The 26,860-nt window shown below is 38.2% G+C and overlaps 1 protein-coding gene and 1 long non-coding RNA gene across 7 annotated transcripts in view; one reads left to right on the top strand and one right to left on the bottom strand.

Annotated features, from left to right (window-relative positions):
* Positions 1–26,860, top strand: part of dock11 (dedicator of cytokinesis 11) — an 82,785-nt gene that overhangs the window by 12,997 nt on the left and 42,928 nt on the right. For all 6 annotated transcript variants that reach the window (XM_017472259.3, XM_017472258.3, XM_053681307.1 and 3 more), the window contains 23 exons: positions 2,649–2,744; positions 2,865–2,999; positions 3,226–3,400; positions 11,968–12,047; positions 12,215–12,298; positions 12,407–12,547; positions 14,204–14,431; positions 16,812–16,934; positions 17,247–17,329; positions 17,701–17,823; positions 17,940–18,016; positions 19,315–19,499; positions 19,678–19,743; positions 21,256–21,348; positions 21,963–22,086; positions 22,177–22,298; positions 23,547–23,627; positions 23,757–23,846; positions 24,505–24,626; positions 24,792–24,861; positions 25,104–25,229; positions 25,746–25,817; positions 26,600–26,746. In XM_017472259.3, the coding sequence (XP_017327748.1) occupies positions 2,649–2,744; positions 2,865–2,999; positions 3,226–3,400; positions 11,968–12,047; positions 12,215–12,298; positions 12,407–12,547; positions 14,204–14,431; positions 16,812–16,934; positions 17,247–17,329; positions 17,701–17,823; positions 17,940–18,016; positions 19,315–19,499; positions 19,678–19,743; positions 21,256–21,348; positions 21,963–22,086; positions 22,177–22,298; positions 23,547–23,627; positions 23,757–23,846; positions 24,505–24,626; positions 24,792–24,861; positions 25,104–25,229; positions 25,746–25,817; positions 26,600–26,746 (2,643 nt within the window). The remainder of the gene's footprint in view (positions 1–2,648; positions 2,745–2,864; positions 3,000–3,225; positions 3,401–11,967; positions 12,048–12,214; positions 12,299–12,406; positions 12,548–14,203; positions 14,432–16,811; positions 16,935–17,246; positions 17,330–17,700; positions 17,824–17,939; positions 18,017–19,314; positions 19,500–19,677; positions 19,744–21,255; positions 21,349–21,962; positions 22,087–22,176; positions 22,299–23,546; positions 23,628–23,756; positions 23,847–24,504; positions 24,627–24,791; positions 24,862–25,103; positions 25,230–25,745; positions 25,818–26,599; positions 26,747–26,860) is intronic.
* On the bottom strand, positions 19,325–24,578 carry LOC128632966 (uncharacterized). Its single transcript, XR_008396664.1, has 2 exons — positions 24,485–24,578; positions 19,325–21,135 (listed from the first exon to the last, which is right to left on the bottom strand). It is a non-coding gene; the product is annotated as an uncharacterized LOC128632966 (long non-coding RNA).

Raw genomic sequence — 26,860 nt, 5'->3', positions numbered from 1 at the left:
AGTGAAACTGCAGTGTGACTTTTGACCATACGTGTTACAATACCCATGAGCAGTCATGGTTTGTTGGTTCCAGGTCTACAGAAGCTGCAAAGCTGCTAATCTAATGCATGTTAAAAATGATGGTCTTGTGTTTTTTTTTTTTAGTCATGATGTGTGATTTGATTGCTAAGAGGAAAATCAGTCGCATGTCTAGAGTCAGCACAGAGGCCTTTTCAGTGGCCTGAAGCGCTCACACTATAAATAGCCACAAATGAAATGTCTGGTCGATCTGGCTGATACAAGATGGAGAGTATGAGTAACTATTAAAGGAGAAAGTATTGCCTTTCTCTGTGTTTTGTGTGTCCGTAATGCATCAATGCCATTCAGAGGTTGTTCTAATTTTAAACGGCTTCGTATTTTTCTCTGTGGGGTTGCTGAGTGCGTGATATCATGATCATGATCCAGAAGTCTTATAGCCCTGAAGCTAATTTCCAATACTGTTTCCTTGTGTTAGCCAATTCGAGGACATTAGTGTAGCCCTGTACATGCCTGCTGAAATGAATAACTGATGGAAAATAATGGCTTTTAATCCATAGAGCGATCAGGGGAAGAGAGGAAGCGGGAGAGTGATTGATCCTTTAGTCTCAGAGGAGCAGTGAGCGAGAGAGGGAAAGAGAGACAGCAAGAGAGGGGAGGGAGTGCACTTGGACAATCACATTACAGTAGAGAGCTAGAGAAAAGCGCATTGATATAGGGCGCCAGGCCACTTCAATTACATTAGAGAGATATATGCGCGGACACACACACACACACACACACACACACACACAGAGAAATTGTGGTTCTGAAAGCTCACTGCATGAAAAGCTCACTGCATGAATTAGGATTGATTATCATTAGTACCAAAACTATAGAAAACCATAAATAACACTTATATATCTTACAGGTATTTTATTTCCCATGGGAACATGACAGAACACATGTTAAATAACTTCTGTTTTTTCATGTTAAATTTACTAGGTTACTGTTGCTAAAAGATCATTTGACTGTAGAAACCCTACACAACATGTGATATGAAGAATGGTTGTTTACGAGTCTATTTACATGACTGTAAGATGAAAAAATAAGAAGTTGTTTTTAACTTACATGGTAGCAGGGGTGGAAACATTACTGAGAAAGTACAGTAGATATATGTGTCAAAATCATATTCTGTTAAAAGTCTTTGTATCCAGGCAGCTGTATTCAAGTGAAAGTAAAAATGTCTTTACCTGAAGCAATTAGGTAATGTCATGTTTTCATGTGAAACGTAGATATTATTACTCATCTAAAACTGCTAGGAGATGGTTTTTGTTTTAAGCAACCATGTTGTTTTGCCTGAAACATCAAGTAAGTTTGCTGGTAATATGCATGAATAATGCTCCATGGTTCTCTAATGAATGAATCGGAAGTAAATAACTAATATTTACCCTTTTAAATGATATTTTATTGGGCATATGAGACAGGAATATGCATGTATTAGGCATTAACTTACATTAAATGTCCCCCTTTTTAAACAATAATAATCCAGACAAAAGTTAAATAAATAACCCTTAGCTAGAATCTAACTTGTTTCCTAGCCAATTACATTAGCTTCAGGAATCAATGTTAATCTAACCTGGCATTAGCAAAGAAAACAAGAAAATTTAGTTAAATATAGCCAGTTAATGATAACAAGTTAGCAAAACTTATATCGACATGCTTTTATTGCTGCACAAGGGGTCAGACCAAATACTGAAAGCAAAGGTTCACATATTTTTGTCACTCACAGATATGTAATACTGGATCATTTTCCTCAATAAATAAATGACCAAGTATAATATTTTTGTCTCATTTGTTTAATTGGGTTCTCTCTCTACTTTTAGGACTTGTGTGAAAATCTGATGATGTTTTAGGTCATATTTAATGCAGATATATAGAAAATTATTTTAAGCACCACTGTATTGACACTGGGTTTTGTGAATATACAGTACTGTGCAGAAGTCTAAGGCACATGTCAAACTCTGACAAGTGGAGATACATTCAAAAATAATGAAATAAAGAGTCTCTAAATGTCCAACTGTATAAGCAGTAAAATGTAATAAATAAATAAATAAATAAATAAATAAATAAATAAATAAATAAATAAATAAAAGAATAAATAAAGTGTGTCCACCATTTGCCTTTGATTAGGAGGTTGTTTCGAGTACCTTGGAGAACCTGCCATGGTTCTTGTGTAGAAATTGACTGTCTCACTTGCTTCAGTTTTCTACAGAAAAAAAAAATCCCAGACATCCTTGATGATGCAGTGTATTATTACACATATAATATATGTGCATTATTATATAGTGTATATAGAGTGTGTTACTGTCTTTTAGTGACATTTAAAAAAACATTAAAAAAAAAAAAATTATATACATTCACATGAAATCAGCATCAAAAATACTTTTTCTAAAAAAAAAACCTAGTGTGCATAAAACTTTTGCATATATATATATATATATATATATATATATATATATATATATATATATATATATATATACAGTATGTTTAACTGTAATTTTAGTTATGGTAAGATATGCCATAGTTTGAGTAGTTCAGTCATCTTATTAATGTATGTTCTTATTTCTGTTTCTGTGTGTGTGAATCAGGACTCCTTATCGCTGTGCTCTCAGAAAGGAGGTGTGATGAAACAGGGATGGCTCCATAAAGCCAATATCAACAGCAGCCTTTCTGTGTCAATGAAGGTAACTGAAACCTTATTAACCGCATTCATTTGAAATCATGTGGTCTGTATTTTGTCTTAACCGTGATTCCTTTGTTTAAACGTCAGCCTCATTTACTTAAGCAGGCTTTTCTAATCCTAGGTATTCAAGCGGCGCTATTTCTACTTGTCTCAGCTCCCTGATGGTTCCTACATTCTCAATTCCTACAAAGATGAGAAGAACTTTAAAGAGACCAAAGGCTCCATCTACTTGGATTCTTGTATCGACGTAGTGACGGTACTCGTTATCAGTACACTTAACCAGGGAAAATATTTACAAGTCGTATAGTCAGAACTTCGTTACTCCTTGGCTCGGGCTTGGGTTTGGGTTAGTGGCCAGGCCTTTGGTAAGACATGGAGTTTATCTGTAGTATTTTTTAATGATTTGGAGTTCAAAGGCTAAGCACTCAAATGGAAATGCTGACTGAGAAAAAAGGTGTAAATGATCTCTGCCTGCTCCATAGTGTCCTAAGATGCGTCGGAATGGCTTTGAGCTGAAGATGCAAGAGCGCTACAGTCACTATTTGGCAGCAGAAAGCGAAGCTGAAATGGAGGACTGGGTGAACACACTGAAGCTTGCGCTCCAGAGTTCATCAGATGACAGGAGGAACGGAACTGACTCCTCAGACTGTGCATTAGGTGTGTTTATCTGTCTTTTACTCCCTCTGTCTCTGTCTTAGAACTTGAGATGTTTTCCTGAACCCGATGGGAACTGGATATTCATACTGCTTTTCTGTTTCTCACATATTTGACCAGCTCTGGTATGGTTTAGACCAGTGGTTCCCAAACTTTTCCAGGGCGAGGCCCCGCAAATGGCATTAACATTTGACCGAGGCCCCTATTTTGCAAGATGTCTTTAAAACACTTTAAAAATACAGACTTCTGAGTATATCACCCCCCCTTTTTTTTATTAATAATTACATCTTGCATCTTTACATTACATTAGATTAGCAATTGATTGTGTGTGTGTGTGTGTGTGTGTGTGTGTGTGGTTGTCTGAGAGTGAGAAAGAGAAAATCATGTATTTATTTATTTTTCACACTAAATTGTTGAGGCCTCCTGGGTGCCCCCTGGCGGCCCCCTCTTTGAAAACCACTGGTTTACACTTCACATTTAGGTTCTTCATAGTCTAGATGACATGGCCAAAAGTATGTGGACACCTGACCTTCTCACACACACCCATATGTGGGCCTTCTCCAAACTGTTGCCACAAAGTTGGAAACATAAAGGATGTCTTTATGTGCTATAACACTATAATTTCCCCTCTCTGGAACAGACCTAGCCCAAACCTGCTCCACTATGACAGTAATGCCCCTGTGCACAAAGTGAATCCATGAAGACATGGATTGACAAGGTTGATGTGGAAGAACTTGAATGGCCTACACAGAGCCTTGACCTCAACCCTACTGAACACCTTTGGGGTGAATTAGAACGCTGACTGTTTGTCCAACCTCACTGCCTGACATCGTTCATGCTTTTGTGGCTAAATGGGCAAATTCCATTTTCCATTTTAAATCATTTCTCTACTTTAGTTTTCATCCCTAATTTTATTCCATTCTTCAGTTATAACATGTCAAGTGTTGCACTGAGCAATGAATGCATTGAACAGTGCATTATTGGGTCGTGTAAAGTGTACTGAAAGTTACATTAGAAGGCACTGACAAATTGATACATTTGTATTTGACTGCATGTACCTTTTTTTATTGTCAAGTATTCGTTTTGAATTTGTTTAATACTCTACTGAATGCCGAATACAAGATAACGGCCAGGAGTTTGTCTTTTTATTTGGTGGTAAATAGGTTCTGCCAGAATTTTGTCTAGCTATGACTGGTTCAGATTCTCTGTTGGGGTTGAGACAATCTTAGACTGCATGCTCTTGGGCTGTGGTATGGTTGCGGCTGAAACTTCCGGCTTGTCTACCTCTGTCATATACACATATAGTATGTACACTGTGTACTATAATGCAGGTGGTCATACTCATACCCATACTCAGTTGCTACAAACATTAATGCCACTGATGCACATAGCTCACATGCAATACAGAGCAAGGTCAGACACCACACCTGCTGATGATGTGCTCTTTAGGTATGCGCTTTGCACATTTGTTGTGTATTATTTTGATATTTTAGTAATAAAACATGATGGGGCAGGTCCTAAAATGTTTTATTCCCTTTGTACCACAGCAGGTTTTTCCAATACAATTCTTATCTATTTATTAAAGAACAAGATTTTATACTTTTTATCCTTTTACAGTTGCATTTACTGTTGTGGAATGTCCATGAAACAAATTCCTGTTATTGTTTATGTTATAGCGGCTATAAACAGCTGTTCCCTCAGCTGCCTCTCCTTTTCTATCTTTTGAACTTAACAACACCAAAAATGCAGAGAAGGTTACTGAGAAGTCAGAAAACTTAATGAAACAGCCTTACCTTTGACTTTTACAAAGAATCCTTCCAAAATTGCTAAATTAATATATCATTCTGCATATGAAAGCTTCACCATATCAAAATTGCCCATACAAATCCTTGCACAAGTTGATACTATGCATCAGTACCAACAAGTGCATTAATATAAATCTGCAGACCATTCTGAATCGAGAATTCAACAGCACTGTGGTATAATTGCACTTGAGACTCAGGGCGTACCTTGGTCTTACTAGTAATTCTACTGGCTCACACACAATCTGTACAGCAAATACATATAATTAATAACTTGCATAACGCATATTCTTAAGAATGTTTAGTAGGTAAAATGAAACTTTGCCAATCTGGTTTCGTTCAGCTTGTTGTTCATCATTGTGTCTCCTTTACTTCCCTTTCCTAGTTTCATACTTTATTTTCATTGAGGAAGTTATTTAAGAGCATTTTGCCTTCAGACTTTCCTGTATGTCAGTAAAGCAGAACAACTGTGCAACAAAAGCAGCCAGCTTGTGTGTGTGTGTGTGTGTGTGTGTGTGTGTGTGTGTGTGTGTGTGTGTGTGTGTGTGGATGTACGTTTGAGTCTGGGTGATGCCTTTCATTAGAGCAGAGATCATCCCACTCTCCTGCCCTGTGTGTAAATATTTTTCCATGCGTTGGCAGTCTGTGACTTGGCCGTGACTGGATTCTGCTGTTCTGTGGGAGTTTTGCTGGACAGAGCACAAACTCATACGGTTGACTGAGATTCGTTAGAAGCTCGGTATATACTGGGAGAAATGAAGAGGTTTAGTTTTTACCCTGAAAATTGTTGGTGGCAGGTAGTAGCCAATGATGTGCAAAATTATATATATATATATATATATATATATATATATATATATATATATATATATATATATAAAATGTATACACAGTTGTGTCCAAAAGTTTGCATACCCCTTGCAGAACCTGCTAAATCTTAATTCTGTTAACAAAATAAGAGGGATCATAAAAATCCCATGTTGTTGTTTTTTTATTTAGTACTGTCCTGTATAAGCTATTTCACATAACAGATGTTGACATATAGTCCACAAGACAAGATAGTAGCTGAATTTATAAAAAATTACCCTGTTCAAAAGTTTACATACACTTCATTCTTAATACTTTTTGTTGTTACCTGGATGCTCATCGACTGTTTTTTATGTTTTGTGATAGTTGTTCATTAGTCCCTTGTTTGTCCTGAGCAGTTAAACTACCCACTGTTCTTTAAAAAAAATCCTCCAGGTCCTGCACATTCTTTTTTTTTCCAGCATATTCTCCATATTTGACCCCTTTTCAACAGCAGATAAAGATGCTGTTATATGATGCTGACATTCATCTTTTCACACTGAGGACAACTGAGGGACTCGTACACTATTACACTATTAAATGTAATAGTATTACATAAGGGATATAAACTATTATACAGTGAGGGAAAAAATTTTTGATCCCCTGCTGATTTTGTACGTTTGCCCACTGACAAAGAAATGATCAGTCTATAATTTTAATGGTAGATTTATTTGAACAGTGAGAGACAGAATAACAACAAGAAAATCCAGAAAAACGCATGTCAAAAGTGTTATAAATTGATTTGCATTTTAATGAGGGAAATAAGTATTTGACCCCCTCTCAATCAGAAAGATTTCTGGCTCCCAGGTGTCTTTTATACAGGTAACGAGCTGAGATTAGGAGCACACTCTTAAAGGGAGTGCTCCTAATCTCAGTTTGTTACCTGTATAAAAGACACCTGTCCACAGAAGCAATCAATCAATCAGATTCCAAACTCTCCACCATGGCCAAGACCAAAGAGCTCTCCAAGGATGTCAGGGACAAGATTGTAGACCTACACAAGTCTGGAATGGGCTACAAGACCATTGCCAAGCAGCTTGGTGAGAAGGTGACAACAATTGGTGCGATTGGAAGAAACACAAAAGAACTGTCAGTCTCCCTCGGTTTGGGCCCCATGCAAGATCTCACCTCGTGGAGTTGCAATGATCAGGAGAACAGTGAGGAATCAGCCCAGAACTTCACGGGAGGATCTTGTCAATGATCTCAAGGCAGCTGGGACCATAGTCACTGAAAGAAGGACTGAAATCCTGCAGCGCCCGCAAGGTCCCCCTACTCAAGAAAGCACATATACATGCCCGTCTGAAGTTTGCCAGTGAACATCTGAATGATTCAGAGGACAACTGGGTGAAAGTGTTGAGGTCAGATGAGACCAAAATGGAGCTCTTTGGCGTCAACTCAACTCGCCGTGTTTGGAGGAGGAGGAATGCTGCCTATGACCCCAAGAACACCATCCCCATCGTCAAACATGGAGGTGGAAACATTATGCTTTGGGGGTGTTTTTCTGCTAAGGGGACAGGACAACTTCACCGCATCAAAGGGACGATGGACGGGGCCCATGTACCGTCAAATCTTGGGTGAGAACCTCCTTCCCTCAGCCAGGGCATTGAAAATGGGTCGTGGATGGGTATTCCAGCATGACAATGACCCAAAACACACGGCCAAGGCAACAAAGGAGTGGCTCAAAAAGAAGCACATTAAGGTCCTGGAGTGGCCTAGCCAGTCTCCAGACCTTAATCCCATAGAAAATCTGTGGAGGGAGCTGAAGGTTCGAGTTGCCAAACGTCAGCCTCGAAACCTTAATGACTTGGAGAAGATCTGCAAAGAGGAGTGGGACAAAATCCCTCCTGAGATGTGTGCACACCTGGTGGCCAACTACAAGAAACGTCTGACCTCTGACCTCTGTGATTGCCAACAAGGGTTTTGCCACTAAGTACTAAGAGGGGTCAAATACTTATTTCCCTCATTAAAATGCAAATCAATTTATAACATTTTTGACATGCGTTTTTCTGGATTTTATTGTTGTTATTCTGTCTCTCACTGTTCAAATAAATCTACCATTAAAATTATAGACTGATCATTTCTTTGTCAGTGGGCAAACGTACAAAATCAGCAGGGGATCAAATACTTCTTTCCTTCACTGTATAAGGTGCAAACATTCACTGATGCTAAATAAGGCAACATGAAACATTAAGAGCCAGGGGGATGTAAACTTTTGAACAGGATAATCAGTGTAAATTGTTATTATTTAGTTTAAAGATCTCTTTTTTTCCATGTAGTACTGCCGTTCAGAAGCTAAATAAGATACTTACTTAGATATAAGATAGTTACGTCTCTCAGAAGACAAAATACTAACAATTTATATTGTTAACAGTATTAAGATTTAGCAGATTCTGCAATGGGTATGCAAACTTTTGGGCACAACTGTATGTGAACCTTGGCAATCATGATGAATATTATTAAATGACCATAGCATAATCCGCAGCAGTTTCAGCATATCCCACATGTGACTCTGTCATCTTTCTGCCACTGTTATGTTTCCTTTCCTGGGAGTGTGTGTTACCTGCACTCTATCAGCTGAGGCCACATTTTAGTTTTTGTTGAGCAAATATTTAAAGGCATTTTGCATAGGACTAAACAATGCTGACTATATTCCAACTAATTTCTGGGGAGCTTAATACATCCTTTCATTATCTGTAACACCTGGCTATGATAACCTCGTAGCGTGAAAATGACTGCAGCAGTAAAAGTAGTTGTAATTGGCTGTAGTGTGCTTAAGTTATGTTCCAGGTGTTGGATCACAAAATTCTCAATGCGGTGATTCCCGGAGAACGTTGAAGTAAAGATTAGAAACATGGTGCTTTATGGAAGATGTGGTTTATTTGCAGTAATACGCCAGCCGATGGAGCGATGTTGAAGTGTTAGGTGCACGTCTGGTCTATCACTGCAAACTAATCTAAACGGCAAAGATTATATATTGGGTACAGCTGAAAAGCTTTCGGGGTGAAGTAAGCAGGTTGGGAGGTTTAGTGTTATATGCTGATTCATTTCAGATGGTTGGGAAATGCCTTCACCGAAAGGGTGAATGTCATGGACTATGTTTACATGGACAGCAATAATCTAATTATTGACCTTATTCAGAATAAGACTATATTGTGATCAAGGTGTTTACATGAGTTGCTTTTAGATTATTAATTTCATGTTTAGGTTTTACATGTTATAGCACATAGATCGATTAACGGCACACGTCATTACGTCCCCACGCCACGCCGTCCGACGCTCCCTCCAGAATTTCACGTATCAACATACATAACATATTCGTTATGGTACCGTATACAGTTTTGGGTGTTTCATTTTTAATGTTATGAAAGCTTCAAGTTAATTACTTGTCATGCTGTATGTGCAAATAGACGACTGCTTAGCCGGATTTATGGCGTTAGTCAGATTAAGGTAATCAATAATCAGTGTTTACATGGTAATTTCTTAATCAGAGTATTGTCTTAATCGGGTTAATATCAGATTATTGTTGTTCATGTAAACGTACTGATGGTTGCGCTGAATACAGCACAGGACTACGATTCACATCAGCCATTTCACCTTACCCAATCACCAGATTCACGTCACATGACTGTTTGCACCTGATTCACGTTCTGGTGTAAAGAGCACTAGTATTTAAGTCACATTTGTATAACACTCTTTATCTAGCATCTGTGTGAGTAAAGTCATCGTACTGTATGTTGTTATACAGTGGCAAGAAAACGTATGTGAACCTTTTTGGAATTTCATGATCTTCTGCATAAATTTGTTATAAAATGTGATTTGATCTTCATCTAAGTCAAGGGTATTGACAAAGATAATGTGTCTAAAATAATAACACAAAAAAAATTCTGATCTTTCATGTCTTTATTGAGAACAAACAAAAAATACCTCATAGTGATTGAGGAAAAAGTATATGAATCCTTGAGTTAATGACCTGAAAAAAGCTAATTGGAGTCAGGTTTTAGCACACCTGAAGCCTCGTTAAGAAAATGAGTTTGGAGGTGTGGACTACAGCTACTTTGACTGATAAAAACCCTTCAAACTTTTGGAGTTTGCTCTGTGCAAGTAGCACATGCTTATGTGAGCCATGCCTTGCCAAAAAGAGCTTTCAGAGGATCCACGATCAAGAATTGTTGATTTACATAAAGTTGGCAAGGGTTACAAAGTGATTTCAAAGACTTTAGAAATTCACCAGTCTACAGTTAGGCAAACATTTTACAAATGGAGACACTTTGGGACTGTTGCTACTCTACCATGAAGTGGGCGCTCAGTCAAAGTGACACCAAGAGCACAACGAAGACTCATCAATGAGGTAAAGAAACAACCCCGAATGACAGCCAAAGATTTGAAGGCATCATTGGAACTGGTTAACATCTCTGTTCATGAGTCTACAATACGTAAAACATTGAACAAGCAGGGTATCTACGCAGGACACCACGAAGAAATCCACTGCTTACTAAAAAGAACATTGCTGCATGCCTGAAGTTTGCAAAAGAGCACATTGACACTCCACAGCGGTATTGGCAAAATGTTTTGTGGACTGATGAAACTAAGATTGAACTATTTGGAAAAACCACACAGCACTACATCTGGTGTAGAAAGGGCACGGCATATCATCATGAAAACATCATCCCAACCGTACAGTATGGTGGAGGAAACGTCATGATTTGGGCCTGCTTTGCTGCATCAGGGCCTGGCCAGCTTGCAAACATTGAGGGGAAGAAGAATTCCCAAGTATATCAGACAATTCCTCAGGATAATGTGAGAATGTCTGTATGTCAGCTGAAACTGTGTAGAACAACAGGACAACGACCCAAAACACCGGAGCAAGTCCACAACAGAATGGCTTCAGAAAAACAAAATCCGCCTTTTGGAGTGGTCAAGTCAGAGCCCAGACCTCAACCCAATAGAGATGCTATGGAATGTCTTGAAGTGAGCCATACACATGAGACGTCCAAAGAATATGACAGAGCTAAAGCAGTTCTGCCAGGAAGAATGGGCTAAAATTCCTCCTGAACGATGTGCAGGTCTGATCCACATCTACAGGAAGTGCCTGGTTGAGGTTATTGTTGCCGGGGGGGTCAACCATTTATTAATTCTGAGGGTTCACTTACTTTCTCCACTGCCATTTTGAATGTTGAATGAGGGTGTTCAATAAAGACATGAGGGATCAGAATTTATTTTGTGTTATTATTTTAGACACATTATATTTGTCAATACCCTTGACTTAGATGAAGATCAGATCACATTTTATGACAAATTTATTCAGAAAACCATGAAATTCCAAAAGCTTCACATACTTTTTCTTGCTACTGTATCCGTGCCATGCGCATCTGTATTTCCTGCCTGACAAGTTTGTGTGTGTGTTTGTTACATGGTCTTAATCCTTGTTCACTTGTGTTGCACTTTAAAATACTCCGCACTGGCATCCGTCTCCAACCCATCCATGACGGTGAATTGTTTGCCATCAACAAATACAGGTTACACTTAGTCAGATAACATCAACTATTAAAACTCCTGCTTCAAAATGACACTAGGATAAAATGGTGCGTGAATTGACAGGTTACATTTATTAATTTGGTTGTTTTTAATCCAAGTAAGGCCAAACACAGTCTGAGCGTTCTCATGTGTTTTCATGTTTAACCGCACATTTTTACAGTAGCATATTAGGCTACGATGGGACTGGGGTGAAACCGATAGAAAATCATATATACTCACAATGTGCTTCAGAAATGTAAAGCTTTCTGCTGTTTTCATATTTTGTGATACATTTGTGTTTTAGATAATTTGTATTGCTCTGAATAGCAGCAGTCCCACAAACTCCATGTTACTCTATCATATATGTGTATATATATGTGTATATATATGTATATCTCCTTTACTTAGATGAAGAAACCTGCAGCCAGGGGAAACCAGAGAGCATTACCGATGGCTTTGGACGGAGTCTTCATCCAGAGCTTATGAAGGTATAGCAAATTCTCAATAATAACTCAATCCACTTATCATATTTTGATCTCCTCTAATTTCTTATCAAACTGTCTACTACTCATTAAGTTGTTCAGAGAGCTTTTTTCACACTCTCTGCCCATTTCACTGTCTCTCTCTATCCCTTATATCCAATATCTATCTCCAGTATGCCAGAGAAACCGACCAGTTCAATAAAATCAACAGGAATGAATGTAGGCAGAAGATCATTTCCCTAGATCCAGAGACTCAGGTTGGTAGTCTTTTACTTTTACTGGTGTGGCTCTTCCTGTCTTAAACGCTTACTATGTCTGTAGTCTAATGACTGAGTCTAATTTATATGGTGTTATTCTCTTCTCAGAGACTGGATTTCTCAGGCATTGAGCCAGAGGTCAAGCCATTTGAAGAGCGCTTTGGTCGCCGTATTATGGTCAGCTGCCATGACCTGACTTTCAGCCTGCAGGGTTCTGTCAGTGAGAAAAACGATGGTGTTCTGACCAACGTAAGAGAAATTTAACTATCGATCATTCTACATATACAACCCGGTGACAAATGAAAGGAAAAAATCGTCACTAAGCGTCTTAGTGATGTTTTGATGATGTTGGAGAGTGCTGTCTAACACATCACTCCAAAATCATCCATGTGTTCAGTGACTGCTAAGGTCGCAGCATAAGCGTTATGATTTATACTCGTCGCAAAGTACACCAGCAAAATGCCCACACCACAGAGCCACACTTTTCTCTTTAATTTGTCACTCATCTGTATTTGAAATTTGGGATTATTGGTTAGAATGTGTGTGCTGCATTTGCCAAGTTTGTGGTCAAAATTATTTTCAGCAGCTGTAAGGCAAAAGAACCATTTCAGCCATCAAAACCATCACAATCCACCTAGTGGCATACATGAACCACTCAGTGATCAACACTGAAATAAAAACAGCTGCCAGAATGCACTTTTAGTCTTTATATTCAGACATTTCTGCATAACTCACTCCACTGAAATCAATAAGAAAAGGCACCAGGCAAGTCAGTCTGAATGAGACTTGAATGAGGAAGGCTGTCATTTTGGCATCAGTACTGCTTTTGCACAGACAGGGCTATAAACCACAGTAATGAACATAATCCTCAGCAGAGCACTCTGGATGGCATATGGACAAGAATGCTGAAAGACACTAGTGCGGTTGGAAAATCTGTGGCACTCCTCCCAATAGTAAGCACGAGAGTCTTCGAAATATTTATAAGCAATGGCATAGACTTTCATAAGTCATGCAGGCTGTTTGTGTTTTAATCCCAGGCAGCACCAGATGGAAATAATTTTTTTTGGCTGTTCAAAATGCTAAGACGTTTTGCATAAAATCTTAAAAAGCACAATTCCTTGATGTAGCCTTGTTGTATGTGTATCAATATGGTTAAACATCTTTAGTAATACTTTATTGGACCTTCGTAACACATTAATAAAGCACTTTATGAAGCAGTGTTTGAGCACTTATTCAAAACTTACATAAGGTGTCAATATGTATACTAGTGCGATTGCTTTACCTCAGTTATCATCGAGGGTAGACGGTTCAAGATATTCTTTTCTTTAATGTTTTTATAATTAGTTATTTGTGTGTTTTCATATCTTCTATGAAGTATGCATTTTCCCTGTTATCCAGTGGAAATATGGGCTTTTTGAATAAGACAAGCTATAGAATGTTTACACTAGTACACCACAACAGGCTTATAAATACAAAATTGATCACCACTTTTAGTTTAAGGGCATGCAACCATCCATTCAGTTGATGTATGGGCTTCTTGATTAAATGAAGCTGGAAACGGAATGGTGCTTCATAATAGTTTACAGGGCAAATGGACCACCATAAATGTGCTCTTAGTGAAGAAAATTACTAACTTGCAACAGAGTAATGATAAGTAAAGGTCCAACAGTTATGTGAATTCTCCAGCATTGCAATGTAATATTTAAGAATAGTGTTTTGAAGGCCAATGTAGGCACCCTTCATATAAAGTGTACTATATTGTCTTATTAGAACAGGCCAAACCATATATATAGAGAGAGTATTGACAAATTAGTTTCTTAAACTGTGCTAGGTTTACCAAGTTAATCATTTTCCAGATGTCACTGTTTGCTTCAATTGTATTCATTCTCCTTCTTCTTACTCCAGCTGGAGCCATTCTTCATCAGTTTAGCCTTGTTTGATGTAGCCAAAGGCTGCAAGATCTCCGAAGATTTCCATGTGGATCTGAACCCTGCATGTGTGAGAGAGATGCTTTCTGAGGCCCCTCACACACCCACTGAGACAGAAGGAAAAGAAGTGGCAGATGCGGTCAGAGTCAATGGCTTACCTGTTATTCAGAGAGTGTCCGAGTCTCTTCTACGCTTTCCAACTCAGGTAGGAGGTGCAGTTTTTTTTATATTTTATTTATTTTTTTAAAAAGATTTTAAGCATGTGTGAATGGCTTTAAGTAGGATAGAAGGGTTCTTTTATCTTTACAAGAGATTTTACAATTTACTTGTAAACCGGCCCCCGTGCTACGGGGGTTTCCTCCGGGTACTCCAGTTTCCTCCCCCAGTCCAAAGACATGCGTGGTAGGCTGATTGTCGAGTCCAAAGTGTCTCTAGTGTATGAATGGGTGTGTGAGTGTGTAAGTGAGTGTGCCCTCCGATGGACTGGCACCCTGTCCAGGTTGTACCCTGCCTGATGCTCCCTGGGATAGGCTCCAGGTTTCCCCGTGACCCTGAAAAGGATAAAGCGGTATAGAAGATGGATGGATGGCCCAAAGTGTTTCATGAATTTAATACCACAGCAATTTGTAAAATAAAAATGCAGAATGTCATAGGCTGTAAATAAGGCTACAGAGAATACAGCGACTTTACACGTTTAGAAAATACCCGTCTTACTATGCCTTAATTCATGAGCCCAGAACGTTTAATAATGTATATGATGAAAAGCACAAACTTTATTCACGAGGTGGTTTATAAAAGATTTGTAAAATGGCTTATTACATATCGATGTTGTTGAAATAGCATAGGTGAGCTTGGTTACGTTATGTTGGTGCAGAATGTGACATACAAAGCATTCAGTGATAGTTTGATACGTTGCTATGTACAGACACTACAACATTGACATTTCATTGTGCTGCAAGTAAGTTGCATGCAAACATTTTTTTTCTGTGAGCTTGGGTTGATTTTAACAGCTGTAAACAACTAAACCCTGACCAACCTCACTATTTCGCTCTAGTGAAGTTAAGACAAAAAACTAAACCAAACATGCAGCTTGACATGTTACTGAGAAACCTGATAACTCTGTCGTGAGGAATCTCCTATGGTGGAAAACCTGACTGTTGCAAAGAGCTGACAGCCGAGATTCCTTCTATAAATGTTAAATAGACATCTCCTTACAGAAAGCTTCAACGTATTAATGATTATATTGCATTTCTTCCTTTTGTTAAATAAAAGCTTACATTTTACGCTGTTCATTGCTGTTCATACACACTATACTTCACCTTAATCATTCAGTTATGCAATAGTAATCAAGCATGTAAGTAAAAAATGCCATTTAGACCAAAGGCCTTCACTTATTTGCTCTCGAAGTTTGGATCAAAAAGGTCTATATTGCGTTCGAGACCCTGCTGGGGCATTTTGCATTCTTAACACTCAGTAATACCGTCTCTGATCCATTAGAGCCGTTTCTTCAACTGCGCTAGTGCTGCGTAGTACTGTAAATCATAGCCTGTACCCAGACCGCCCTGTGCTTTCACTGCCAGGGTGGGGACTATGACGTGGCTTACTGGAACTGACACAAACCAGAGGCTAACTCAGCAGACCAGAGAATGACATCTGTGACATGTAAGGGGCTTGACTTTGTTGGATCAGATTTTTTGATGGAAGGAGATGGGAGAAGAATCTAATACCAGATCATGAAACATGTACTGTAACTAGATAGGAACATCATAACACTTTATAACCTACTAACATGTGTAAGAATTCACAAAACACACATACACACAGTATAAAATGCCTCGAGTCTGAATAAAAATTTGGTTTGTTGGAAACAACAATTTCCTCATAAACAGAGAAACATTCAGGTATAAGCGGAATAGAGTATCCCACGTCTGCAGCCGTTTTTCAATTTCTAGCCGTGTAAAACATCTCTTTAGAATAGATAAGCTAGCTTTCAAATATCATCATTGCATCATATTCGATTTTTTTTTTTCTGATCTGATATATAAGACCGTAGCCTCTTCTGTAGTCTCTTCTTCAGAGGTATCAATAAACTCTTCTCTCTTATGTTTCTCTTTTTTCTGCTTTTGGTCATCACTCTGTTTCTGGTCAGATCAGCATGACGTTCCATTGATGCATTATTAATAATATACATTATTAACCATAAAGTATAGTCATTCATGAGATACTGGTATTTATTTATTTTATTATTGATGGCATTCTCATTCACTATGAGAAATATTGGCTTTAAAAAAAGACCTCGATTAAACATCTTCGATTTCTGTATCTGCAGTCACACATAACTCTAGATTTTATTCACAGTCTAAAATAACCAGCCAAATTCTTTCAGTAATCCTGGTTTCTGTGTCTAGTGAAGTATGTGAGGTGTCTCGTTGTAATTGTGTAAGTTCTACCAGTGCTAATTGCACTCCTCTACAGGCAAAAAAAAAGTGTGCAGGAGCATCTGTTTCAATCTGAACCGTGTAGAGTTTACATACAGTGTGTTTGAAATGTATTTATAACGCGATAAATGTCTTCGTGTTCTACAGGGCATCTTCTCTGTGACCAACCCCCATGCGGATGTCTTCCTAGTAGCTCGGGTGGAGAAGGTCCTTCAGAATGGGATCACTCACTGCGCTGAACCCTACATTAAGACGTCTGATATGAGCAAGGTGCGAATGCTCCACTTGTAATAAATAAATAAATAAATAAAGATCCACTTAAAGAGGCATACACAACGACGAGGGATAAATGGTTTGCGGTGATGCTGAAACGTGTTTTCATTTCATTAGAATAGGATTTCTATTATCTGTCCTTTTTGGACATATACTCAGAATACAGACGTATTTGTTTTTATGAGCCGTGTCATGATCTGTAAAATTGTTTAATATATATTTTAAAGCTTTGCTTCATTATGTATAGATGTAGTTTTATTGTTATCTTGCTTTTCTTGCTTTTTTTTCTTTTGTGTGCGTGATCCACAGACGGTTCAGAAAGTGCTGAAGACAGCTAAGCAGACGTGCCAGCGGCTCGGCCAATACAAGATGCCCTTTGCCTGGGCTGCCAAGTAAGGCATCTATTAAATAGTAAATAATAAATGAATTAACTGAGGCGGAAGACAACGATTGAGGTAAAGAAAAAAAGGAGAAAAGGTTTAATTCCTTCTAAGCAAACTAGTTGTAGGACTTTTATTTTGACATTTAGTAAATACATTTCAGTGTTTGCATCATATATGTTTTAATTAAGGCTCTAATCAAAAATTGTTGAAAGAGTTTCATAACACTGGAAGAATTGTTGTTCCTAAGATTCTCGAGTTGTGTGTTTTATAGCAGTATATAATTAATTACCCGCTTCTTCATTGCTTGCTGTTGTGGTTTTTTTCTCTTTAAAATCCTCTGCAATTCAATCAAACTACACATTGCTGTCGTGCCATTCCAGGCAGGTATTTAAAGATGCCCAGGGTACTTTGGACACGGGAGGAAAGTTCTCACCCCTGTATCGCCAGGACAGCAGTAAGATCTCTACAGAAGATCTTATCAAACTACTGATCGACATCAGGAAGTGAGTGTATATGCAGTATATGTGTTTTTAGGGTCTTTTGTTGTTGTTTTTTTGCACGTGTCTCATGTGTTTTGTTCAGAAATTTGAACAATGTTTTGTTTTGTTTTTTGCTGTAGACCAGAAAAAAATAAGCTGCAAATCATCCCAGGACAAATGAATGTCACCATCGAATGTGTGTCTCCGGACTTGCCAAGTAAGTCTCTAGATCACACCTTCAGAAGTTCCATAGGCAATATCTGTCTGTGATTGTCAACGCAAATCCTTGTAGTGATTTAGTTTGCCTGATCTATAAATTAGCAGGCAGACATATATTTTATGATCTTGACTAGATCTGAGCATAAGGCACTTCTCTCAGAGGCAAGTACATTTGTATAAGGCCATAGGCCCGCATCAGTTTGTTGGACCTTTGTTTTAAGAGATATTATTTCTTTTAAAAAAACCATTGAATATATCTGAACTTGTGATTCTATGGCACGTACAGTATTTTAGCTCATATTGTACATTACTGAAGTGACAGAACTGTGATATAATGACTGCTTACAACAATGATAATGACCAAACTCCATCTACAGAACTTTCTCTCTCGCCATGGGTCAGTTACTGTGCTTGACTATTCAGAACCTTTCTGAGCATTTTGTTTTATTGCGTAATTACACCGTCTTCCCAAAGTGACAGCTCTAGGGCTGGCCTGAAGAGCGTTTAATGGGTTTTGTTGTTTCCATAACGAGTACACAAATACTCATTCTCAAAACCATCATTAAAAAACAATAATATTTCTATTAGTGCTGATAGCACAAATGAACTGAAATCAACCGTGTTGTTTTTGTGACTATTTTTAAAAATTATTATTCTGCACAAACACAATGTCAGTAACGTATGTATCTAAGTAAATAGTAAGCCAAGATATTGCGTTTAATAGTGCAATATAGTATAATAATATAAGCGTATAATCTCAACCTTAAAAGTTGCCTAATGTGTAAGAGAGGTACCCGTTTGAGTAGCTGTGCATCACTGACAGTAAAATAATGTCAGTGAAAGTAAAATAAGGTAAAAAAACAAACAAAAACGAAAAACAAATAAGGGCTGTAGATGTTAACCATGTGAATCTGAATTCCGTCCAAAATTATACCTTTGTGTTTTCCGTTCTGCCCGTCAATTACTGTTTTAAGCAGTAATGCATCCATACTTGGTATAAAAACACATTTTGTACAACAGATTTTTTTCTGTCGATTATGATTCAAGCATACACATACATAACAGATTCATGTCTGACATTGTCCTTGATCAATAGTTGTCGTCGTAAAGCAGCACATGATTTATTTCATCTGTCTTCCTGGAAGTTATCTGCATCTGGCTGAGTCCCAAATCGCTTGCAGTAGTGCACTCCATAGGGTGGAGAAACAGTTAAAGAAACAATTGTCTACATTGTGCGCTTATAAGGAGTAGAAAAGTAAAGTAAATATTAACATCATAAATTTTTTCTTATCTTAGATTCAGTGACCCCCTCCTACATCCCAGTGAAGCCGTTCGAAGAGCAGTGTGAGAAAGTCTGTGTGGAACTAGAAGAGTTTGTCTCTGAAGAAGCCAAGTACAATCACCCTTTCACCATCTATAAGAATCACCTCTATATCTATCCCCAGCAGCTCAAATATGAAAGTCAAAAGACCTTTGCGAAGGTAAATAGCTGCAAACGCATTGTGTGACTTTTAGCGACTAGTGACTCCTAAACCCAGAGTTTCCGATGCAGTGACTTGAGGTTGATTTATTGAAAATAAGGGAAAAAGAATTGATGAAACTGCATGAAATTTTGGTGCAAATGTTGTTTTGTGATTGTTTTACGTGTCTGTCCTTCAGGCGAGGAACATTGCGGTGTCCATTCAGTTCAAAGACTCAGATGAAGAGGGGGCAGGCCCACTTAAGGTAATGTCCACATCTGCCTCATTTTGCCTCGCACCTCCTGGGTTGGGGGTTTGAATCCCGCCTCTGCCCTTTGTGAGCAGAGTTTGCGTGTTCTCCCGGTGCTTCGGGGGTTTCCTCTGGGTACTCCGGTTTTCTCCACCAGTCTAATTACATGCGTTGTAGGTTGATTAGCATTTCCAAATGATCTGTCATGTATGAATGTGTGTGCTCTGTGATGAGTTGGCAGCCCATCCAGGGTGTCCCCTGCTTTGTGCCCTGAGTTCCCTGGGATAGACTCGAGGCTCCCGTGACCCTCTGTAGGATAAGCTGCATGGAAAATTTATGGATGGATGGATGGATGGATTTGGGTTAGGTGACCTGGTCAATCTAAAAGGGTGCATTTTGACACTCTAATATAACAATAATGACTGAAAAGCACATTTCTTAGTCAGCAAATGACATTCAGTAATAGAGGAGTTATTGACTGTTCTGAGGACTATTCTGAGTCATTCAATAAACTAGCTATTTAGTTTTGACTCAGTTTGCCTAAATATGCAAATATGTCCTTATGAAGAAAACCAGTTACAGATGAAGTCATTAAAAATGCGCGTAGAAGGAAACGGAAACCTACGATTTCGTGCGGAATCACGTGCATGCTGCCGGCACAGGAAGTACAAGCCCATTAGGGGGCAGTCATGTTTCATTTGAATGAACACTGCTTCCTAGTAGATACAGTAGTTCTGCCTGGACATATACTATATACACATATATTCGTTTACCAACCAAACGGTGCTGTTTGTTGTACTGAAACCCATGATCTGCTTGTGCTTGGCCCGCAGATCTGTGAACCTCTCAGAACCATTTTGCAACAAGCAGCAGAGCACATTTATATTTTTCATAATCGTGTACTTACAAATTTGTTTAAATTAGGTTAATTATAAGTTTTGATGCGAAACTTAATTTTTTATGTGAACAATTCCATTTTTATTGTGCTGTGTTCAGGTACACTATGTTGTTCCATGCGCCACCTGGTGGTTATTATGTGAAGCACAACAAATTAATTTCAATACTTAGTGCCTGCAGGATACTGCGTGATCGCACGGGACAAATCCCGTGATACTGCGTGGAAAAACGTGCATTCTTAAAGTCATCACATAATTGGTAATCTTCTACAGAGAGAAATAAGATTAAAAATCTCAGTGAAGTATTAAACATTCTCGTGTGTGTGTGTGTGTGTGTGTGTGTGACGGGAGCCACTGAAAGCACAAAGAAACACAAATAAGTAGACTATCATTAATGAGACACTGGTGAGAATCATCACAGGTTACCTTCCAGTTCGACCTGCCTCCTCTCCGTCCATAGCTGATGCTTGACCATGCCCCCACCAGCACATCATGATTTATAGTTCTTACCCTAGCAAGGTGAAGAAGAAAAAAGTGAAATCCTGTTTGGGAAATCCTCTATGGCTGGACAGAATAAGGAAAGAGTGAACCATGTAGCATAACGTTAATAGTTATCCAATATCCATTCCAGTGTATCTACGGCAAGCCAGGGGAGCCACTGTTCACAACTAGTGCTTTTGCTGCAGTGCTGCATCACAACCAAAGCCCAGACTTTTACAATGAGGTAATCTTCATTATTTTATAAATATTGTCATAAAAGCATCCATTTTAAAGTGCATTGAAACGTAAAGAATTGTTGCTTTGTGTCTGTGTAGATGATTACTTGTGGAATAGGTGAAATGACGCCAGACTTTCCCTTTTATTCTTCCTTTTTATTAAAACAAGTTCCTCTTAACATTATAAAACAAAGCTGAATTGCGAAGTTAACACAAACTCGTATTAAGGAAATAGAGAAGCATCGAGGCATTTTATCAGCATGTAAAATCAAATGTATTCAAATTTCATGCACAGTGAATAAAATACAAAGGTCATTTTTGTTTATTCTGGTTACAAGTCACAAGACTTCCATTCTCAGAAAAGGCATGCTTTTTAGAAACAGAGCTACTACATTATTGATGATATCAGGAAGTGAGAGTTATTCTCTATTAGGCAGCAGAATAGGATTTTACCCATTGGTGTTATAGGACAATGATAGCTTGTTGTAATTAGCACTATAATATGGCTTACACTGTATAAGAAATGAAAGAGAATGGATTATAAGAATATTTATTCTTTTCCTGGTTGCAGTGGTAATCAGGTAAATCTCTTAATAAATGACCGTCATTTCTTTTTGTGTAGATTAAAATTGAACTGCCAATCCATGTTCATGAGAAGCATCACATTCTCTTCACCTTCTACCACATCAGTTGTGAGCTCAGTAACAAAGCCAGCTCCAAGAAGAGAGAGGGTGTAGAGACACTGGGTAAGAGTGGGTATATGCACACGTTTGTATGTGCACGTATCAACCTTCATTATTAAAGCAGTCCATCAGTCACCTAATATTGCATTGCAGTGGGATATGCCTGGGCACCATTGCTAAAGGACGGGAGGATACAGTCTTCAGAACTACAGCTTCCTGTTTCTGCTAATTTACCATCTGGTTACCTTTGTGATAAGAACCAGGACTCTAAGAAGGTAGGTTCATCTCTTGTAGCTAAAGATTTTTTTTTACTGATCCTGTGCTACCAGAACTAAAAATTACAAATTGCTCTTTAAATCAATATTTAATGGCTTTCTTGTTCTAATTAGACCTTCACTGTACTGTGGGATATCACGAACGCCCCCTTGTCCCTGACAAATTAGTCAGTGGACTCTTGGTACATCTGTCTTTCGGATGAGACGTTAAACTGAGATCCTGACTCTCTGTGGTCATTAAAAATGTCGAAATTACCCCATTGGCCCTTCTCTATCATGGTCCCGTAATAATCTCCATCCCTGAATTGGCTACATCACTCTCCTTTCCTCTCCACTAATAGCCATCCATCATCCAGGTGGATGCTACGCACTGATGGTTATTGAGGAGATTTTCCCCCTATATAATGTAAAGGGCTTTGAGTGCCTAGAAAAGTGCTTTATAAATATAAGGAATTATTAATTATTCAGTAGACTGTTAGTGTGTTTATGCACCAGTTCATTCAGTCAGCGTATCGTTCTGACATGTCCATCAATAATTGTATCATCAATACTACCTCCTAAACTGAAAAACAGCTTATATAAACTGATTTTAATTATAGATCGGTGTTTGGATCAATGCTGCCATATTTTTCATTTTAAAACTGATTTATAGTGAGTTATATGAGTTAAATTAGTGATGAGTTGGAATGTTCGAAAGACCAATTATTAGAGGATGACCTAATACCTGAAAGCCTGAATGCTAAAATGGCTAGCTAGCGAACTAATTAAGCCAATGGATATCTAAATTAGCCCGTGAGCCTGTTTACTAGCAGTTTGCTAGCTGGCTAGGTATTACAGCTAGCAGGAGGACATGAAGTTGTTTGTTCATTGTATATTCATAGATCCTGTCTTTTGTGAAGATGTAGAGATGCCAGTTCAGATTATTTTCGGTTTCAAATTCCATATTTAGTGTTGCTTTAAAAAAAAAAAATAGTGGGAGAAATAATGGAATCACTTTATATGAAAACAGTGGTCACTTTTTATGAAAAAGAATGATCATGTGTTTATAGAATAATTTAAACTAACTTAATCTGTTGAATATATACTAATGAGACTAATAACCAGACATCATGAATAAGGCTTTTAGAAACAAACGCTTATTGCGGAATGTCTTATAAACCTGACCATGCATTTCCTTAATTAGTATCCAAATGAATTCTGCTTGAATTTGGTGAGTTGTTAATCCGTTCTTTTCATTTCTGCCACAAGTCACCAGACATCAAATGGGTGGAGAATGCCAAGCCCCTGTTTAAAGTGAAGACCTATGCAGCATCAACAATTTATACTCAGGTGAACTTTATTCACTGTAGTGAGTGAAAAACATCAGTTTCATTCCTGCCTGTTAAAAAAATAAAAAGGCTTAAATACTGACTGTTAAAAAACCCACACACACATACATTTGTCTTTGGCCCCATCTAGGATTTGCACCTCCACAATTTCTTCCAATATTGTCAGCTAAGGTGGTCTACATCAGAAGTTAACCTGACAGAGCTCATCAAATATTTAAAGGTGAGAGCATTCACTGTATGGATATATTTGGATATTTGGATTAAACAGATAATGTGTTCTAAATGGATGTAAATGCAGGTACAAATATGAAATAAGCTCAATTAAAGAAAATGTTTATTAACATGAATATGCAGTGGTCCTTAGTAACTGCTCAGGGCTACTCGTTTGTTTATTTTGGAGGGGAAATATAATCAGCTAAATCCATTAGGAAATATTGAAGGTATTGCAAGTGCAATTGAAAATAATAACTGCTATGTAGGATTAAAATCAGTCCTGCGCACATCCCTCAGTGATATAGCTGAGGCGGATGAGCTGTCAGAGCCTGAATTCACAAACCATACCTACCATATGGTATACATTCTTATACATTTTTTTTCCTTTGGTAACAAATAATTCATACGGACTTGGTAAGGCTCACTCATATCACAAGGGAGGTACAAGGTGCAGTTATTACTCTGATGATGAACTGGTGAGATACAGTACCTTAAATATCTCATTATTATAAATGAACAGTCTTTGTCTGTAGGGTGTACAAACTTTTGCCTCAAGTGTACATTCGCATAAATGAAGCAAGTGATATAGCCATGAGGTTGTGACCAACGTGTAAAAGAAATATTGATTTTAAAAAGAAATCTTACTTGTTCTCGTCCTGTGGCAGTGCCTGCACGCTGTGGAGACTCAGGTCATCATAAAGTTCTTGCCCACCGTGCTTGTGCAGCTCTTCCAGGTCCTAGTTACGACAAAGAAAGAGCTTCAAGAGATTGCCGTCAACGCCACACGGTAAATTGGGTGCTCTTTGGGTTGGGCTGCAGCAGATCTATTAAATGTGCATTAAAGCTGCCATTTCCCTAAAATGGACAACCATTCTTTAATTCAGATGTTTCATTTATACATGGTGTATAGACTGAGGACAGGAGTAGTAATAGATAGTAATGTTCCCCACAGTGTGATCATTCACATTGTGTCCCAGTGTCATGAAGAAGGGTTGGAGCACTACCTGCGCTCTTTCCTTAAGGTAGATATATATATATTTTATTGTCTATGATTCCTTGTCTTATATACTCATGTTGTTCCAGTTTTTCTTCAGTTTGAGGACTATTATGCCGGTTATTGCTATTTGTAACATGAAAGGGTTCATGTGTTTAATAGGTTTTATATATTTAATCGGCTATATATTTGTTGTAACGATAAATAGCTTTTGAATCTGAATCGTTTTATATGAATAGGTTTTAACTAAAATGTCTCTTCTGTCCATAGTATGTATTTCTCACAAACAGTGCAGCATCGTTGAGCTCGGTGACCACACATGAAGTTTTAGCCACAACCGTGACTGCAATTCTCAAGCAGACTGCCGACTTCAACACCTGCAACAAGCTACTAAAGGTATTATTGTTGTTGTTGTTGTTGTTGTTGTTATTTTTGCTCATATTTTTGGTCCTCCCACCTCACAAAAACATGTCAGTAAATAGCTTGGTGACTGTAAATAGTCTCTTGGCGTGTGTGTGTGTATGTGTGTGTGTGTATGGTGCCCTGTGCCCTTCAAAGTACTGGAGTGCCATTCAAGGTGTGTCCCTGCCTTGCACCCAGTGTTCCCAGGATAGACTCCAGATCCATCAACCCTGAGACATGCAATACTTTCTCTGAACAGCAGGGAGCACTGTGGGGGTTTCCCCCTACAGCATTTCCGTTTTCTTCACAAGCCACCCAGCCTCGAACCTGAATTTTATGTCAAGGTTTTATTTAGCTCTGACTAGCACCAAACAAGCAGGGATGGCATCAGTCACAGCTTCTTTTGAAGAATTCAGCTCATTCACTTAATCCTTTGAACCTGAAGATTAATTTGCTTTCTTTACTAAAAGTAGTGAACATGTCTCATGCCTTATTTGTCTCATATTGCAGTACTCATGGTTCTTCTTTGACGCAATGGCCAAGTCAATGGCACATTACCTCTTAGAAGGCAACAGAATGAAGGTTGGTGTGTTTCACCTCATTTACAGCCCTCTGTTATAAACCTGTTAGAATTTGAACAGCAACAGGAAAGATACAAATGTGATGTGTCTTTATTTTAAAAAGTTACTGATCATGGTGTGTAGTAACTCATCTTTAACACTAGACCTTATAAGACTTCGTATATATTAGTCTCTGCCTCAAATGCTACACTTGTACTATCTTTTGTACACTTTTTTTCCCAGCACACACTGCATAATCATTAAGGTTGCAATCTGACTGTTTTCTGTGTTTTTCAGCATGAAAACAAACTTCTGAGCACTATGTGCTTTTTGGTGCAATGTATACAGCATTTACTGTATTTAAAGAAGTTGATGTAATACTGTCTTTAAAATGAATTACAATGTTTTGTTTAAAGCTGTTCGTTATGAGCAATTGAGATCATTCAGAAGGCTATTAGAAATGACAGGAAAACATTGTTTCCAGATAGCATATTTAAAGGTCCTGGCATTTTTAACTAGGCATAGAGATGTTCCTCAGCATAGTTGGTATTTTATTTGGTTATAAAAAGAACAAAGTTAACAGTTTACTACATTCTACATTAGTTATACTGTATGAATGGCTAAACATGACCTATTGGCATGTCTTTGCTCTTATTTTCTATATCATGACTTCATGATCTCCCACTAAAGTTGGGAATTAAAGGGCTTAGTAATGGAGTAACGAGAATATGCAAAAAGCCGCTCAGAACATTTCTCAAAGTACAAGTAAGAAATCCAACCGAAAGCTTTATTTGCCTCTCATAGATGCCTAGAGCGCAGAGGTTCCCAGATTCATTCCAGCAGGTGCTGCAGTCTCTGCTGCTCTCCATCATGCCTCACATCACCATACGCTATGTAGAGATCCCTGAAGAGGCTCGCTGTGTCAACATCAGCCTGGCCAACTTCATTAAGGTATGTGTATCTACTTACTCAGGCATGTAACCCACATGCACATAGAGAGGGTGTTATCAGTAGATATCACATAAAGCACTCTCATGTTAGAAGAAAAAAAAAAATCAAAAGCAT

The sequence above is a fragment of the Ictalurus punctatus genome, chromosome 7 (assembly GCF_001660625.3).
Source record: "Ictalurus punctatus breed USDA103 chromosome 7, Coco_2.0, whole genome shotgun sequence".
NCBI classification, from domain to species: domain Eukaryota; kingdom Metazoa; phylum Chordata; class Actinopteri; order Siluriformes; family Ictaluridae; genus Ictalurus; species Ictalurus punctatus.
This window is presented reverse-complemented; position numbering and strand designations above follow the sequence as displayed.